At 44.7% G+C, this 19,126-nt stretch overlaps 1 protein-coding gene across 1 annotated transcript in view; it reads left to right on the top strand.

The window, feature by feature from the left end:
* The window catches only part of EXD1 (exonuclease 3'-5' domain containing 1), a 44,680-nt gene that overhangs the window by 14,324 nt on the left and 11,230 nt on the right, over positions 1-19,126 (top strand). The window contains 6 exon segments of the mRNA XM_033190462.1: positions 1,299-1,356; positions 1,685-1,812; positions 4,273-4,331; positions 9,973-10,059; positions 17,656-17,760; positions 17,838-17,918. Of these exon segments, the coding sequence (XP_033046353.1) occupies positions 1,299-1,356; positions 1,685-1,812; positions 4,273-4,331; positions 9,973-10,059; positions 17,656-17,760; positions 17,838-17,918 (518 nt within the window).

The raw sequence follows: 19,126 nt of genomic DNA, 5'->3' as shown, positions 1-19,126 counted from the left end.
TGCAGTGGTGCGAACTTGTCTCACTGCAACCTTTGCCCCCGGGGTTTCAAGCAATTCTCCTGCCTCATCCTCTCCAGGAGCTGGGATTACAGGCGTGCGCCATCAGACCCAGCTATTTTTTTTTTTGTATTTTTAGTAGAAACGGGGTTTCACCATGTTGGCCAGGTTGGTCTCAAACTCCTGACCTCAAATGATTCGCCCCCCTCGGCCTCCCAAAGTGATGGGATTACAGGCGTGAGCCACTGCACCCAGCCCAATTTTTGTATTTTTTTTAGTAGAGACACGATTTCGTTATGTTGGCCAGGCTGGTCTCGAACTCCTGACCTCAGATGATTTGCCTGCCTCAGCTTCCCAGAGTGCTGGGATTATAGGCTTTGTTCATAATTTTTAAGCTCTAAGGATAGTCATTTCTTTCTTTGTCCTGTGACCCAATCAACCATGGAGGAGTCTTCCCCAAAAGTATCTTGGATAAAAATTGTCAAGATGAAGGATAATAATGGCTAATCAGCATTTTTCAGTCAATTTTACCTTTTCGCTGCTCCAGATTCAGTATTTCTAGATAGTACAGAAAAAAGAGACTTTTGAAACATAGAAGCTTTTTGCTTGAAAAGTACCTAAATGAGACCAGGTGTGGTGGCTCACACCTGTAATCCCAGCACTTTGGGAGGCTGAGGTGAGCGGAGTACGAGGTCAAGAGATCAAGACCCATCCTGGCCAACATGGTGAAACCCCCTCTCTACTAAAAATACAAAAATTAGCTGTGCGTGGTGGTGTGCATGCCTATAGTCCCAGGCATGGGACTTGGGAGGCTGAGGCAGGAATATCGCTTGAACCTAGGAGGCAGAGGTTGCAGTGAGCCGAGATCGCACCCCTGCACTCCAACCCAGGTGACAGTGCAAGACCTCGTCTCAAAAACAAAAAAAAGGGAAAACCCTCAAACAGCACACCATGTGCGGGAAGGTGCATTAAGATTGGGATGAGTGAGAAAGAAATCTCTAGAACTAATTTGACCACAAAGGTTCCCTAGAACAAAAAGGGTGAAGGGGATATATAGAAAGGTTTCTAATCCTTCTAGATAACCAAGAAGCTTTGTAGGGATAGAATATTGAGAGTCTTTGGTACTTTAGATGATCTCTTCTGTTGTATTTATTGCTGGCCAGTAAAAGCCTCTATGGACTAACATTTCATTTCCAACTATTGTTTGCAGTACATGGTTAAACTGGGAGTGTGTGGGTAGTGGAGTAGTTAATTGATTTCTGATTGGAAACTCTGTTGGAAGCCATTTGGTTATTTTACAGTGGAACTACTAGATGAAGTGGAACAAGGCTCAGTGAGAGAAAAAGCATCTTCTGTTAGGTAAGATGGAATAATTTTCTTAATTATGATGTTTCCCAAATGTGCACATTGTTTTGAGACTCCGTCGCAAAACAAAAAGAGTTAAGGTAGACAGCCTTAACTCTAAGTCACCAGCTGCTTAATTCCTTGGCATAAGGACATAGAAATGAGAAGAAATATATAGGTGTTTTCTTCCATTGTTAGATAGCACCCTCAAGTCAATGCAATCAGTGGATAAATGGGTCCTCTAGTTAATGAAGGACTACTGTCCTTAATGTGTCGCAAAATCTGTGTGTGGTGTCAACGACAAAGAACAAATTCACCCAAATGTTGTTTCTTGTAAGGATAGTCTAAATGCAGAAAGAACCCGGATGGAGAAAATGAAGGTTGAAGACCTAAATGCATGTGAGCCTGTTTCTTCTGCCCCTGAAGCACCAACTACCTCTCTGCTGAGTGACCTCACGTACAGCCCATCAGGTGAGTATAGGGCCTCTGAATTTTCTTTTCTTTCTTTCTTTCTTTTTTTTTTTTGAGACGGAGTTTCACTCTTGTTGCCCAGGCTGCAGTGCAATGGTGTGATCTTGGCTCACTGCAGCCTCTGCCTCCTGGGTTCAAGTGATTATCCTGCCTCTGCTTCCCAAGTAGCTGGGATGACAGGCATGCGCCACCACGCCTGGCTAATTTTGTGTTTTTAATAGAGACAGGGTCTCTCCATGTTGGTCAGGCTGGTCTCAAACTCCCGACCTCAGGTGATCCACCCGCCTTGGCCTCCTAAAGTGCTGGGATTACAGGTGTGAGCCACCGCACCCGGCTGAGGCTCTGAATTTTCTAGTCTCTCTCTCTCTGTCTCTCTTTTTTTTTTTTTAACCAAGTCAGTCAAATTCAACTAGGCTCTCTTTACTGTTTAAAGTTGGTATAACCCTGAATCAAGATTCTCTACAGAATGCTCAGCTGAGCCATTGCTTCTAGGTTCTGAATTAAGATAAAATATTGTGATTAATTTGTTTATTTAATAATTGAGTGCATACTGTGTGTGTACTCATTTATTGGGGTACACTCATTCATTGGGGATTCTGAAGTATGGTATCCCTTCCCTTATTGAGAAGCAAACACATGCTAAATAAGATAAATAAGTAAAATACATACTATAATAGTGCCAAATACTAGGGAGGAAAATAATGGAAAAGAAGTAGTATGTAGGGAGGGTGGTTTTGCAATTTTAGGGTATCCAGGACAAGTCTTGCTGAAATGATAATATTTGCGTAAAGGCCTGAAGGAGGTGAGGGATCAAGCTTTAGGGATGTCTTGGGGAAATGTGCTTTAGGCTGAAAAACAAAAAATTACAAAGACACTGAGATAGGAACATGCCAGGATCTTGAAGGAACAGCAAGGAGATCAGAGCAGCTGGAGCAGGGAGAGAAGCAGTAGATGAGATGGGACCAGTGAGTCAAAGAGGAGTTCGTAGAGCTTTGTAGGGACTTAACACTTTTTTTTTTCTGGAGACAGAGTCTCGCTTTGACCTCCAGGCTGGAGTGCAGTGGTGCGATCTTGGCTCACTGCAATCTCCACCTCCCATGTTCAAGTGATTCTCCTGCCTCAGCCTCCTCAGTAGCTGGGATTACAAGCATGTGCCACCATGCCTGGCTAATCTTTTTTTTTTTTTGAGATGGAGTCTTACTCTGTCACCGAGACTGGAGTGCAGTGGCACGATCTTGGCTCACCGCAACCTCCACCTGCCAGGTACAAGCGATTCTCCTGCCTCATCCTCCCGAGTAGCTGGGACTACAGGCGTGCCCACTGTGCCTGGCTAATTTTTGTATTTTTAGTAGAGATGGGGTTTCACCATGTTAGCCAGGCTGATCTCAAGCTCCTGACCTTGTGATATGCCCGCCTAAGCCTCCCCAAGTGCTGGATTACAGGCATGAGCCAGCGCGCCCAACTGGGACTTAAACTTTTACCCTGAAATGAGAGGAGAAGCCGTTGTAGGGTTTTGGGGTTTTGTTTTTTGTTTGTTTTTTGTTTGTTTCATTAAAAACAAAACAAGGCCAGGCACAGTGGCTCATGCCTGTAATCCCAGCACTTAGGGAGGCCAAAGTGGGAGGATTGCTTGAAGCCAGGAGTTCAAGACCAGCCTGGGCAACATAGTGGAACCCTATCTCTATTAAAAATAAAATAAAATAAGGCTGGGCATGGTGGCTCATGCCTGTAATCCCAGCACTTCAGGGGGCTGAGGTGGGCGGACTGTGCAGACCGTCTGAGCCCAGAAGCTCAAGACCAGCCTGGGCAACATGGTGAAACCCCATCTCAATTTAAATAAAATATTAACAAATTTTGACTGGGCGCAGTGGCTCACACCTGTAATCCCAGCACTTTGGGAGGTTGAGGCAGGTGGATCGCCTGAGGTCAGGAGTTCGAGACCAGCCTGGCTAACATGGCAAAACCCTGTCTCTACTAAAAATACAAAAATTAGCTGGGCTTGGTGGTGGGCGCCTGTAATCCCAGCTACTCAGGAGGCTGAGGTGGGAGAATTGCTTGAAACCGGGAGGCAGAGGTTGCAGTGAGCCGAGATTGTGCCATTGTACGCCAGCCTGGGCAACAAGAGTGAAACTTTGTCTAAAAAAGAAAAAAAAAAGTGTATGCCTTGAAGTATTCAAGATATAAACCTATGAGGAGGGAAACGTTACTGGATTATCACAGAACATCTAAACAGTTCAGTTTGTAAGATTATCATTGGTGGGGCTTTTGTTTATTCTGATTTGACAAACAAGATGTTAATTAGTGTTCACTGTGTGATGGGCTAATGCAGGTGATAATGAAATAACATTAGACGTTTAAGTTGCAATAGGGTAGGAATATATGAGTATGGCCAAAATTAGTGGGAAAGCTATTCTGTTGCTGAGGAAGAGCAATATATCTAATGCGATCCTTGTCCTGTAGAGGAAGAGGAGGTGACATACACAGTCATTAATCAATTCCAGCAGAAGTTTGGTGCTGCAGTAAGTATTGTCCTCAATCATTACTAGTATTGCCTGTATATAGGTATCATGTCTGTATCTCTTAAATTTTTTTAAGATTTTTGATTTTTTTTTTTTCCTATTAATTCAACGTAGTATTTGGTGGCTGCTATATGCCAGGCACTGTTCTGAGATCTGGACTAAAACCATAATCAAGACAAAGTTCCAGCGCTCCAGGAGCTTATATTCTAATGCAAGACAATAAACAAGCGCTTATATTTTAGGTGGCAGTAAGTGCTGGGAATAAAAATAAAACATGTTATGGGGACTAGAGTGACAAGGAGGTCCTATTTTATGTGGGATAGACAGAGAAAACATCTCTAAGCAGGTGACATTAGAACAAAGACTTGAGTAAGTAAGGGAACCATGTAGATATCAAAGTGAACTTAAAGGCTGGACACTGTGGATCACACCTGTAATCCCAGCACTTTGGGAGGCTGAGGCAGGCGGATCATGAGGTCAGGAGATCGAGACCATCCTGGCTAACACGGTGAAACCCCGTCTCTACTAAAAATACAAAAAAAATCCAGGCGTGGTGGCAGGCGCCTGTAGTCCCAGCTACTCAGGAGGCTGAGGCAGGAGAATGGCATGAACCCGGAAGGCAGAGTTTGCTGTGAGCTGAGATCGCGCCACTGCACTCCAGCCTGGGGGACAAAGCGAGACTCCGTCGCAAAACAAAAAAAAAAGTGAAGAACTTAAAAGTAGAATTAGCAAGTGCAAAGGCCCTGAGGCTGAAATATTCCTAGCTTGTGTGGATGAACAGCAGGGAGGTCAGTGTGACAGGACCACAGTGAAGAAGAATGGTAGGGGATGGAAGGGGGCAGGAGGCAGTTCACTCAGAGCTTTCTAGATATTGTAAAGATTTTGAGTTTGACTTGAGTGAGATGGAAAGCCATTGGCAGTTTCAGAGAAGAGTCAGAATTTTTTATTTATGTTTTTTTTTGAGATGGAGTCTTGCCCTGTGGCCCAGGCTGGAGTTCAGTGGGGCAATCTTGGCTCACCTCAACCTTCGCCTCCCGGGTTCAAGCAATTCTCCTGGCTCAGCCTCCCAAGTAGCTGGGATTACAGGCATGCACTACCACGCCCAGCTAATTTTTGTATTTTTAGTAGTAGAGATGGGGTTTTGCCATGTTGGCCAGGCTGGTCTCAAACTCCTGACCTCAGGTGATCTGCCTGTCTCAGCCTCCCAAAGTGCTGGGATTACAGGCATGAGCCACTGTGCCTGGCCCATGGATGCATTTTTTTGGGGGGGACGGAGTCTCGCTCTGTCGCCTGGGCTGGAGTGCAGTGGCCGGATCTCAGTTCACTGCAAGCTCCGCCTCCCGAGTTTATGCCATTCTCCTGCCTCAGCCTCCCGAGTAGCTAGGACTACAGGCGCCCGCCACCTCGCCCAGCTAGTTTTTTGTATTTTTTAGTAGAGACGGGTTTTCACTGTGTTAGCCAGGATGGTCTCGATCTCCTGACCTCGTGATCCGCCCGTCTCAGCCTCCCAAAGTGCTGGGATTACAGGCTTGAGCCACCACACCCGGCCTATTGATGCATTTTTAAAAGGGGAGTTAGCTATCAACAGGTTATTTTTTAAGTCTGAACTGAAGATTTTTATTAAAAAAAATAGTATTATTGAGATATGATCCACATGCCATACAATTTAGTTAAAATGTACAACTCACTTGCTTTTAGTATATTCACAGAGTTGTACATAAAGCAACATAATAAATTTTAGAATACTTTCAATATACCAGAAAGAAACCTCACACCCCTTATCCATCACTCCTAATCACTCCTCAGCCCCTGGCAACCACTAAAACAGCCTGGCCAACATGGCGAAACCCCATCTCTACTAAAAATACAAAAATTAGCCAGGTGTGGTGGCAGGTACTTGTAATCCCAGCTACTGGGGAGTCTGAGAGGGAGGAGGTGGAGGTTATGGTGAGCCGAGATCATGCCACTGTACTCTAGCCTGGGAGACAGTGAGACTCTGTCTCAAAACACAAACAAACAAACAAACAAAACAGGCCAGGCACAGTGGCTCACGCCTGTAATCCCAGCACTTTGGGAGGCCAAAATGGGTGAATCACGAGGTCAAGAGTTCGAGACCAGCCTGGCCAACATGGTGAAACTCTGTCTCTACTAAATACACAAAAATTAGCTGGGTGTAGTGGTGCATGCCTGTATTCCCAGCTACTCAGGAGGCTGAGGCAGGAGAATTGCTTGAACCCAGGAGGCGGAGGTTGTAGTGAGCCAAGATTACGCCACTGCACTCCAGCCTGGGTAACAGAGTGAGACTCTATCTCAAAAATAAATAAATAAATAAAAATAAGTAAATCAATAAATAAAATAATAAAATATGTAGTTTTTTTGACAGGCTTTGTTTATTTAGCATAATGCTTTCAAAGTTCATCCACATTGTAGCTTATATGAGTATTTCACTTCTTTTTATTGCCAAATAATATTCCTTATAAATTAAAACAAATTTTTTTTTGAGACAGGGTCTTGCTGTGTCACCCAGGTTGGAGTACAGTGGCATGATCACAGTTCACTGCAGCCTGGACCTCCTGGGCTCAAGCAATCCTCCCACCTTAGCCTCGCAAGTAGTTGGGACTACAGGCATGTGCCACAACATCTGGCTAATTCTTTTATATTTTTTATAGAGACAACGTCTCGTTATGTTGCCTAGGCTGGTCTCAAACTATTGGGCTCAAGCAATCCACCTGCCCCGGCTTCCCAAAGTGCTGGGATTACAAGCATGAGACACCACAGCCAGCCACCAAATCATATTCTATTCTATGAATATACTACATTTTATTTATCCATTCACCATTTGATGGACATTTGGGTTGTTTCTTCTTTTTGGTTATTGTGAATAATGCTACTATGAACATTCATGGACAAGTTTTTGTGTGGATGATTTTATTTCTCTTGGATAGTTACCTAGGAGTGAAATTGCTAGATCATATGATAACTCTGTGTTTAACTTTTTTGAGGAATGGCCAGACTTTTTTCCAAAGCTGTTGCACCATTTTACATTTCTACCAGCAGTCTGTGAGGGTTCCAATTTCTTTACATCCTTGCCAACACTTATCTGTAATTTTGAGTATAGCCATCCTAGTGGGTATGAAGTGGTATCTTATTGTGGTTTTGATTTGCATTTCTGTGATGGCTAATGACATTGAACATTTCCATGAGCTTCCTACCCATTTGTATAACTTCTTTGGAGAAACGTCTATTTAGATCATTTGCCTTTTTTTTTGAGACAAAGTCTCGCTTGGTAGCCTAGGCTGGAGTACAGTGGCACGATCTTGGCTCACTGCAACCTCCACCTCCTAGGATCTCAAGCAATCCTCCCACCTCAGCCTCCTGAGTAACTCGGACTGTAGGCATGTACCACCATGCCCAGCTCTGTTTTTTTTTAAAAAAAAGATAAGGTCTTGCTGTGTTCCCCAAGCTGGTCTTGAACTCCTGGACTCAAGCAGTCTGTCTTCCTCAGCCTCCCAAAGTACTGGGATAACAGGCCTGAGCCACTGCACCCAGCCTTAATTTTTATATTTTGTGTAGAGACAGTTTCTCACTATGTTGCCCAGGCTGGTCTCAAACTCCTGGGCTCAAGCAATCTGTCCTTCTCAGCCTCCCTCAGTGCTGGGATTACAGGCATGAGCCACTGTGCCCGAACCTTTTCCTATTTTTTAATTGAGTTGTAATAATTATTTTTGTCATTGAGTTGTAAGAATTATTTATGTATCAACAGATTATTTAAAGGGTCCATGACAACAATAAGAAAAAAATGAGGGTAAGAATTGTGGCCAGGCGTGTTGGCTCACTCTTGTAATACCAGCACTTTTGGAGGCCAAGGCAGGCAGATCACTTGAGCCCAGGAGTTAGAGACCAGCCTGGGCAACAAGGCGAAACCCACCTCTACAAAAAATACAGAAAACTAGCTGGGCATGGTGGCACAGGTCTGTAGTTCCAGCTACCTGGGAGGCTGAGATGAGAGGATCAGCTGAGCCTGGGGGGTCGAGGCTGCAGGAAGCTAAAGTGGGAGGATAACTTGAGCTCAGGAGTTCATGCCGCAATGAGCTATGATCTGCACTCCAGCCTGGAGGACAGCATGAGACTGTCTCAAACAAAACAAAACAAAACAAAATAAAAACCAAAATAAAGCTTTTGCTCTGGAAGTTTGAAGAGGTAATTAGGAATTCTCATTAATAGAGAATGCAGCTTTTGTTGCCAGTTCTGCAGCCATCTTTTGTTGATTGGGGATGAAGCTGAAATTCAGTGCCATTTTCTCATCATTGATGAGAGATACTCAGAATTTAGAACACTTTATGCTCTCTAAAGGGAGATATGTTGCTAGTGTAAACTACTATGCCTTTCTATTATTGAATAATTTACCTATAAAAGGGGGAGAATCTTGTATCACGTAAAAGTTTTTATGAATGATGGATTAAGGATTATAGAATTATATAATGAAATAGGATAAGATTATAGATAATCAAAGGACAAGAGTGTGTACCTGGGGTACCACTGTTTCGGTTTTTTGTGTTTGTTTTTTTTTTACACAGGCTGAAGTGCATCATCATGGCTCACTGCAGCCTCAGCCTCCCAGGCTCAAGTGATCCTCCCACTTCAGCCTCCCGAGTAGCTGGGGCTACACTACAGGTGTGCACCGTCATGCCCGGATAATTTTTTGTATTTTTTGTAGAGACGCTGTTTTGCCCAAGCTGATCTGAAACCCTTGGGCTCAAGCGATCCTCCTGCCTCAGCCTCCCAAAGTGTTTGTATTACAGGCATGAGCCACTGTGCCTGGCCACTGTTTCAGTTTTGAGTAATTCAGTGAATCCGAGGCTTTAAGGGACCTGAAGAGTCCTTGTTTCCCTCTTTCTGAGCAGTGGATGCTCCGAGACTTAGCCACCACATATATTTCTTTCAGATATGGCAAATTGCCCCGTGTTAGGGCATGCCATAGTTTGCATGAGGAATCTTGTCTTAAAGATTATAATTTTGGTCCAGGCTTGGTGGCTCACACCTGTAATCCCAGCACTTTGGGAGGCCAGGGCGGGTGGATCACTTGAGGTCAGGAATTTGAGACAAGCCTGACTAACATAGTGACACTCTGTCACTCCTAAAAATACAAAATTAGCTGGGTGTGTTGGTGCATGCCTGTAATCCCAGCTACTTGGGAGGTTGAGGGAAGAGAATCACTTGAACCCGAGAGGTGGAGGTTGCAGTGAGCCGAGATCACGCCATTGCACTCCAGCCTGGGCAACAAGAGTGAAACTCTGTCTCAATTTAAAAAATAAAAACAGATTATGAGTCTTTCTCTGTAGCATCTGTGGTAACAAAAAGTATCTGAGTTTTCAACTCTTACTGTCATTTGGGGTCTGAGTGATTTATTTTCCAGCTGTGGAACACTGTTGCTAAAACAAAAAAAAAAAGAATCAGAAATATTCAGTGCTGATTTATGTGTGTATGTAAAACACACTGTTTTGGATTAATCAAATTTTGTGAGTTTAACAAAGATGATGCACTTTGTTTACTGCTGACCATTGTACTTGTGCCAATCATGATGTTATCATGCCAACATTTATTCCCAGAAACTTTTTCCTTTCCTTCTTTTTCTTACCAGATACTCCATATCAAGAAGCAGAATGTCCTGAGTGTGGCAGCAGAAGGAGCAAATGTGTGTCGCCATGGCAAACTGTGCTGGCTGCAGGTCAAAGATTTTTGAAAACTTTTTATTTTGGAGTAATTATAGAGCCACTGGTAGATTTTTTCTTTCTTTCTTTTTGAAAACTGTATTTTAGAGATGGGGTCTCACTCTGTCACCCAGGCCACAGTGCAGATCAGCGCTCACTGCAGCATTGAACTCCTGGGCTCATGCTGTCTATCCTGTCACTTTAGCCTCCTGAGTAGCTGGGACTACAGATGAATGTCACCACACCCAGCTTTGTTTTTTTGAGTTGGGGTCTTGCTGTGTTGCCCAGGCTGATCTCAAACTCCTGGCCTCATGTAATCCTCTTGCCTGAGACCCCCTAGTCACTGGGATTACAGGGATAGGCCACTGCACCTGGCTTACTGGTAGATTTATTAATTGTCTTCTTTCTGTCACCCTAGTGTCATTGTTGCATAACTTGTTGGAATGTTCTTCCTTCTCCTGGTACTCAATTTATTCTTTTCAAAAGGAAAGAGCTTCTGTCTCCTATAAGGAGAATCTATAAGATTCACTTTTTTTTTTTTTTAAAGCTCAGTGGCAAGAATAGGTTCACTGTTAAACCATCAGTGCTGTCTCTCAGGCTCTGCTGGAGGTCCTTTCCAGTTCTGTTCTATCACCTTAGTTCTGTGAAGAGTGTTGTCTCTTTTCATTCTGAGGTGGTAGCTTTCCAGAGCAGGTTTCTCACCACATCATTTTAGTTTCCCTGGACCTGGGAGATATCAAATGAGAGTCTCTATTATCATTACTATTATTATTATTTATTATTGTTATTATTATTATTATTATTTTGAGACAGTCTTGCTCTGTCATTCAGGCCGGGGTGCAATCTCGGTTCACTGCAACCTCCGCCTCCTGGGTTCAAGCGATTCTCCTGCCTCAGCCTCCTGGGTAGCTGGGACTATAGGGATGTGCCACCACACCTGGCTAATTTTTGTGTTTTTAATAGAGACGGGGTTTCACCATGTTGGCCAGGCTGGTCACAAACTCCTGATCTCAAGTGATCTGCCCACCTTGGCCTCCCAAAGTGCTAGGATTACACGCATGAGCCACCACCCTGGCCAATATTTTTTAAAAGTTCATAGTTAGCCTTGAAGAATAGCTAGAGGATGGATAGCCTTTGGGTCCTTCTTCCTTGACTTTTTTTTTTTTTTTTTCCCCACAGATGAGGTCTTCCTATGTTGTCCAGGCTGGTCTCAAGCTCCTGGTCTCAAGCGATCCTTCTGAGTCAGCCTTACTGCAAAGTGCTGGGGTTACAGGCATGAGCCACTGCAGCTAGCCAAGCTTAGCTTTTAGATGATGAGGTTTGAATTATCAGCATATTACAAATTACTTAAAACAACCCAAAACTTCCATCTACCAAAACAAAAGAGAGTAGTCTTCCTGGTAACACAGGTCTGGGCAGTTCTAGGTTATTTCCTAAATTGTCCCCTTTGGTTTTCTGGGTATCAGAGGAACATGCAGTTGGCTATAGGTGTCCTTTTTCTTTCTCTTTTTCTTTTTTTTTTTTTTCTTTTTCTTTTTCTTTTCTTTCTTTTTTTTTTTTTTTTTTTTTTTTTGAGACAGGGTCTTGCTCTGTTGCATGGGCTGGAATGCAGTGACACAATCTTGACTCACTGCAACCTCCGCCTCCCAGGTTCAAGTGATTCTAGTGCCTCAGCCTCCTGAGTAGCTGGGATTACAGGCATGAGCCATCATGCCTGGCTAATTTTTGTCTTTTTAGTAGAGATGAGGTTTCACCATGTTGGCCAGGCTGGTCTCAAATTCCTGGCCTAAGGTGATCTGCCCACCTCGACCTCGCAAATTGCTGGGATTACAGGTGTGAGCCACTGTGCCTGGCCTACAGCTGTCCTTTCTGCAACTGGCAGCAAATTAATGGACACGTTTTCCCCAACCAGATCCCTGGGCTTGTGTGTTTAATTTTTTAAATAAAAGCATCGTGTGCAGTTGTATTAAAAGCAAAAAATAAAAGTAAAATTTATGAGAGAAAAAAATCTCCATTTCAGAGGCACTACTTTTTTTTTTTTTTTTTGAGATGGAATTTTGTTTTTGTTGCCCAGGCTGGAGTGCAGTGACGCGATCTAGGCTCATCACAACCTCCGCCTCCCAGGTTCAAGCAATTCTCCTGCCTCAGCCTCCCGAGTAGCTGAGATTGCAGGCATGTGCCACCACGCCCGGCTAATGTATTTTTAGTAGAGATGGGTTTTCTCCATGTTGGTCAGGCTGGTCTCAAACTCCCGAACTCAGGTGATCTGCCCACCTCGGCTTCCCAAAGTGCTGGGATTACAAGCATGAGCCATCACACCCGGCCAGAGGCACTACTTGTTTTTGAGATGGAGTTTTGCTCTGTCGCCCAGGCTAGAGTGCAGTGGCACAATCTCAGTTCACTGCAACCTCTGCCTCCCGGGTTCAAGCGATTCACCTGCCTCAGCCTCCTGAGTAGCTGGGACTACAGGCGCCTGCCACCACGCCTGGTTAATTTTTGTATTTTTAGTAGAGAGGGGGTTTCACCACGTTGGCCAGGCTGGTCTCAAACTCCTGACCTCGTGGTCCGCCTGCCTTGGCCTCCCAAAGTTCTGGGATTACAGGCATGAGCTACCGCGCCCGGCCCAGAGGCACTACTTTTTTTTTCTTTTTTTAAAGAGTTGACTAGGCCAGGCACCGTGGCTATTCACCGTGGCAAGGTATGGGGGAAAGGGTGTGCCATCCACCCCCCCAGGAACCTGCCCCTGCTCAGCTATCCAGAGGCTCTGTGAATTTAGGCCTTTTTTTTTTTTTTTTTTTTTTGACAGATTCTTAAAAATTAATAAAAGAAAAAAAAAGGGGCCGGACATGGTGGTACACACCTGTAATCCCAGCACTTTGGGAGGCTGAAACAGGTGGATCACTTGTTTCGAAGAATTCAAGAACAGCCTTGGTAACATAGGGAGACCCCATCGCCATATTAAAAAAAATTTTGGCTGGGCGTGGTGGCTCACACATGTAATCCCAGGGAGGCCAAGGCAGGTGGATCACCTGAGGTCAGGAGTTCACGACCAGCCTGGCCAACGTGGTGAAATCCCGTCTCTACTAAAAATACAAAATTAGCTGGGTGTGGTGGTGTGCGCCTGTAATCCCAGCTACTTGGGAGACTGAGGCAGGAGAATTGCTCCCAGGAGGCGGAGGTTGCAGTGAGCTGAGATCACACCATTGCACTTCAGCCTGGGCAACAGATTGAGACTCCATCTCCAAAAAAAAGGCCAGGTGTGGTGGCTCACGCCTGTAATCCCAGTAGTTTGGGAGACCTAGGCGAGTGGATCACCAAACCTAGTCTCTACTAAAAATACAACAAATTACCTGGGCATGGTGGCAGGCACCTGTAATCGCAGCTACTCAGGAGGCTGAGGCAGGAGAATTGCTTGAACCAGGGAGGCGGAGGTTGCGGTGAGCTGAGATTCTGCCATTGCACTCCAGCCTGGGCAACAAGAGTGAAACTCCATCTCAAAAAAAGAAATTTTGTTTTAATTAAAAAAGAAAAAGAGAGTCTATCTCTATCACCTAGGCAAGAGTGCAGTGGTACAAACACGGCTTACTGCAACCTGGAGCTCCTAGGCTCAAGTGATCCTCCCAGCTCAGCCTCCCGAGTAGCTGGGATCACAGGTGCACCACCATGCTCAGCTGATTTTTTAATTTTTTTTTTTTTTTTGAGACGGAGTCTCGCTCTGTCGCCCAGGCTGGAGTGCAGTGGCTGGATCTCAGCTCACTGCAAGCTCCGCCTCCCGGGTTCACGCCATTCTCCTGCCTCAGCCTCCCGAGTAGCTGGGACTACAGGTGCCGCCACCTCGCCTGGCTAGTTTTTTGTATTTTTTTTAGTAGAGACGGGGTTTCACCATGTTAGCCAGGATGGTCTCGATCTCCTAACCTCGTGATCTGCCCGTCTCGGCCTCCCAAAGTGCTGGGATTACAGGCTTGAGCCACCGCGCCCGGCCAATTTTTAAATTTTTTGTACAGATGGGGTCTCCGTAAGTTTTCTAGGTGGTCTTGAACTCCTGGGTTCAAGAGATCCAACTACCTTGGCCTCCCAAAGTGCTTATGATTACAGGTGTGAACCACCTTGCCCAGCCTCCCTTTGGGGTTTTTAATGGAGGCTTCATTATACAGGCGTAATTGATTAAGTCATTGGCCATTTGTGATCAACTTAACCATCAGCCCCTTTCTCCTCCCTTGAAGTTGGGTAGTGGAATGAAAGTCTCAGCCCTCTAATCGTGTGTTTGTCTTTCCTATGACCAGTACCCATCCTGAAACTCTAGGAGCATCTAGGAGCCCCCAGCCACCAGCCATCCCATTAATGCACAAAAAACACTCATCACTCACTTTCAAGATTCCAAGGGTTTTAGGAGCTATATTTTAGGAAACCAGAAGGAAGACCAAATATTTAGTTCATAATTAGAATGCCATAGATGAGACTGGTAAAATTTATTTATTTATTTATTTATTTTTATTTATTTTGAGACAAAGTCTTGCTCTTGTCCCCCAGGCTGGAATGCGATGGCGCAATCTCGGCTCATTACAACCTCCGCCTCCTGGGTTCAAGCGATTCTCCTGCCTCGCCCCACCGAGTAGCTGGGATTACAGGCGCTTGCCACCACACCTGGCTAATTTTGTGAGTGTATGCGTGTATGTGTGTGTGTGTGTGTTTAGTAGAGGTGAGGTTTCACCATGTTGGCCAGGCTGGTCTAGAACTCTTGACCTCAAGTGATCCACCCGCCTCGGCCTCCCAAAGTGCTGGGATTACAGGCATGAGCCACCGCACCTGGCCGAGACTGGTCAAATATTAAAGTTGAAACTGTAACAAGTGAAAGTCTCGGCCATGGTGGCTCAGGCCTGTAATCCCAACACTTTTGGAGGCCGAGGCAGGCGAATCACCTGAGGTCAGTAGTTCGCCATCAGCCTGGCCAACATGGTGAAACCCCGTCTCTACTAACAATATAAAAATGAGCTGGGCATGGTGGTGGGTGCCTGGAATCCCAGCAACTCGGGAGGCTAGGGCAGGAGAATCACTTGAACCTGGGAGGCGGAGGTTGCAATGAGCCCAGATTGCACCACTGCACTCCAGCCTGAGTGACAGAGCAAGAGTCTGTCTCAAAAAATAAAAAAAATAAATAAATAAATTAAATATAATTAGCTGAGCATAGTGACATGCGCCTGTGGTTCCAGCTACTTGGGAGACTGAGGCCAGAGAATCACCTGAGCCTGGGAGACGGAGGCTGCAGTGAGCCATGATTGCACCGCTGCACTCCACTCTAGCCTGGGTGACAGCAAGACCACGTCTCAAAAAAAAAAAAAAAAAAAAAAAGGCAGGCACGGTGTCTCACGCCTGTAATCCCAGCACTTTGGACCTTGGGAAGCCGAGGTGGGTGGATCACCTGAGGTCAGGAGTTCAAGACCAGCCTGGCCAACATAGTGAAATCCTGTCTCTACTAAAATATACAAAAAATTAGCCAGATGTGGTGGCAGGTCCCTATAATCCCAGCTACTCAGGAGGCAGGAGAATCGCTTGAACCCAGGAGGCGGAGGTTGCAGTGAGCCAAGATCACGCTCTTGCACTCCAGCTTGGGCAACAAGAGCGAAACTCTGTCTCAAAAAAAATAAAAAATAAAAGGGAAAGTCTCTTTGACCAGCTTGTCTTTTTCTTTCCTTTTGAAAATCACAGTGATTGTGTCTTACTTTTTTTACTTAAGAGCAAATTATACCTGTTTTCTCCAAGAATCAAGTACCTATCATTGGCCAGGCTTGGTGGCTCACGCCTGTAATCCCAGCACTTTGGGAGGCTGAGACGGGCGGATCATGAGGTCAGGAGATCGAGACCATCCTGGCTAACATGGTGAAACTTCGTCTCTACTAAAAATACAAAAAAAAAAAAAAAAATTAGACTGGCATGGTGGCAGGCGCCTGTAGTCCCAGCTACTTGGGAGGCTGAGGCAAGAGAATAGCATGAACCTGGGCGGTGGAGGTTGCAGTGGGCTGAGATCGCGTGACTGCACTCCATCCTGGGCAACAGAGTGAGACTCTTGTGTCAAAAAAAATACAAAAAGAGGCCGGGTGCGGTGGCTCAAGCCTGTAATCCCAGCACTTTGGGAGGCCGAGACGGGCGGATCACGAGGTCAGGAGATCGAGACCATCCTGGCTAACACGGTGAAACCCCGTCTCTACTAAAAAATACAAAAAAATTAGCCGGGCGAGGTGGCGGGCGCCTGTAGTCCCAGCTACTCGGGAGGCTGAGGCAGGAGAATGGCGTGAACCCGGGAGGCGGAGCTTGCAGTGAGCTGAGATCTGGCCACAGCACTCCAGCCTGGGCGGCAGAGCGAGACTCCATCTCAAAAACAAAAAACAAAAAAAACCAAAAACCAAAAAACAAAAATACAAAAAGAAAAAAGAAAATCACAGTGATTGTGTCTTACTTTTTTTACTTAAGAACAAATTATACCTGTTTTCTCTAAGAATCAAGTACCTATCATTTAAAAGTGAAGATGTGGTGGGGTATGGTGGCTCACGCCTATAATCCCAACATTTTGGGAGGCCAAGGCAGGCAGATTGCTTTAGCCTAGGAGTTTGAAACCAGCCTGGGCAACATGGCAAAGCCCAGTCTCTACAAAAAATACAAAAATTAGCCGAGTGTGGTGGTGGACGCCTGTAATCCAGGTACTTGGGAGGCTGAAGTGGAAGAATCACAAGAGCCTGGATGGTGGAGGTTGCAGTGAGCCAAGATCACACCACTGTCATCCAGCCTGGGTGACAGAGCAAGGCCCTGTCTCAAAATAAATAAAGTTTTGGGAGTCTGATGCGGGTGGATCATTTAAGGTCAGGAGTTTGAGACCAGCCTGGCCAACATGGTGAAACCCCATCTCTACAAAAAATACAAAAATTGGCCAGGTGCAGGGACTCACGCCTATAATCCCAGCACTTTGGGAGGTTGAGGTGGGTGGATCACCTGAGGTTAGGAGTTCGAGACTAGCCTGGCCAATATGGTGAAACCCCTTCTCACTGGACGCGGAGGCTCATGCATGTGATCCCAGCACTTTGGAAGGCCAAGGCGGGTGGATCATGAGGTCAAGAGATCAAGACCATCCTGGCCAACATGGTGAAACCCCTTCTCTACTAAAAATAACAAAAATTAGCTGGGCGTGGTGGCATGCACCTGTAATCCCAGCTACTTGGGAGGCTGAGACAGGAGAATTGCTTGAACCCAGGAAGCAGAGGCTGCAGTGAGCTGAGATCACACCACTGCACACCAGCCCGGGTGACAGAGCAAGACTCTGTCTCAAAAACAAAAAACAAAAAACAAAAACAAAAATTATCTGGATTTGGTGCCGCATGCCCAGCTACTTGGGAGGCCGAGGCAGGAGAATTGCTTGAGTCCAGGAGGTGGAGGTTGCAGTGAGCCGTGAGTGTGCCATTGCACTCCAGCCCGGGCAACAGAGCAAAACTTTGTCTCTAAATAAATAAATAAAGTGAAGATGTTAGATATTTTATCACACGTCTTTTACTCTTCATCCTCAAATTTCCCTTCCTCAGTTCTGTCTTATCCTTTGATATGTGTGTCTGGATGGTCTATTGTAGGTGGCCACAAATTGCCGAGTTTACTTATTTGACATTTTCCTTCTGGGAAGTCGAGCTTTCAACAATGGACTTCAGATGATATTAGAAGACAAGAGAATTTTGAAGGTAAGTATATAAACCGATTCCTGTGCTATTAAGATTAGCAGCCAGGTTCTAATGACTGTTCCCTTCTGATTTCTTAGGTTATCCATGATTGTCGTTGGCTTTCTGATTGCCTCTCTCATCAGTATGGAATTTTGCTGAATAATGTCTTTGACACACAGGTACATGAAGGGAAGCACTGGATTCAAACCATTATATGCAGCTCCTGTAGATAAAAAGGCTCATCTGGTCATCTGATGAGTGAAAGTCTTTTTAAATTTTTTTTTTCGTGCTCCATTTCTGCTCACTTTTCATGTAAAATGTTTGTACAATATGTGAGAACATTTGGTGTACTATAAAAGCACTGCAGAAAAGTTGCTTAAAATTATTTATAAAGATGTTTTCCTCATTTTGCTCCAGAATTTGTCAAATAAGAAGCAAGATTCATACTCCATAGCATTCAGAAACTTGAGCAATTTAGGGATCATTCAGAAGCCTGACATGGGAGACATAGTGTGAGATGAACAATCACATATCTGCCTTTACCACATATGTAACAATTAAGGCAAGCTGACATCTAGCTCAGGGGTACAGGTCATCCTACGTATGCCTCCCCCCAAATCTATGTGGGCCCCAAATAGCCTGAAGTGATATAATTTGTCTGTCATCTAGGGGACCTTAGAGAAATGATAAATCCCTAGATTCTACTAGCCATTATTGTTGTTGTTATTGTTATTATTATTATTTAGAAGTGGAGTCTTACTGTGTTGCCCAGGCTAGTCTCAAACTCTTGCTCTCAAGCCATCCTCCTGCCTTAGCCACCCAAGTAAAGGCATGAACCTCTACTAGCTCTTAGAGCTGATCTGGGTTTCTGGTTTGACTGCAAGAGCAGTAAAACCACTAGTTTTAATTATGTTTTCTTCAGGGTCTTCTAGTCTTTTAGGTTAATGACAGGAAAGGGAAATCTTGATTATACAAGCTTAGGGCCTTTGGAGAGAAATTGAACTAATGAGTTGGCCAATTATTTTTGAGCAGCAACCTCTAAAAGTTCAATTTTATGTTACTATATTTGGTTCACTTTTTCTGTTTATGTATCTACTCATAATTAATTTGCTGCCATTTCTCACTTACCTGTTCCTTTGTGCCTTCTTTCAGGATGTTTCACTTAGTAGGGATTGCTTTTATGCTTACTCCAAAATCTAACGTAATTGCTGTTTGTTTCCTTGAGGACATTAGGCTTCTTGATTAGATCTTATACATATTGTCTAATGAAGACCTTGGCATATCTGTTCATGTTTTTCTTTTCAGAGTTACATAGTCCAAGAAGCAGAATTTTCACTAATTTGTTTTTCTATAACAGTGTATTAGTTTCTTATTGCTGCTGTGACAA

This window comes from Trachypithecus francoisi, unplaced genomic scaffold, assembly GCF_009764315.1.
Source record: "Trachypithecus francoisi isolate TF-2019V2 unplaced genomic scaffold, Tfra_2.0 Lachesis_group3, whole genome shotgun sequence".
Classification (NCBI taxonomy): Eukaryota; Metazoa; Chordata; class Mammalia; order Primates; family Cercopithecidae; genus Trachypithecus; species Trachypithecus francoisi.
Note: the sequence above shows the minus strand (reverse complement) of the source record. Positions and strands in the feature narration are given on the sequence as shown.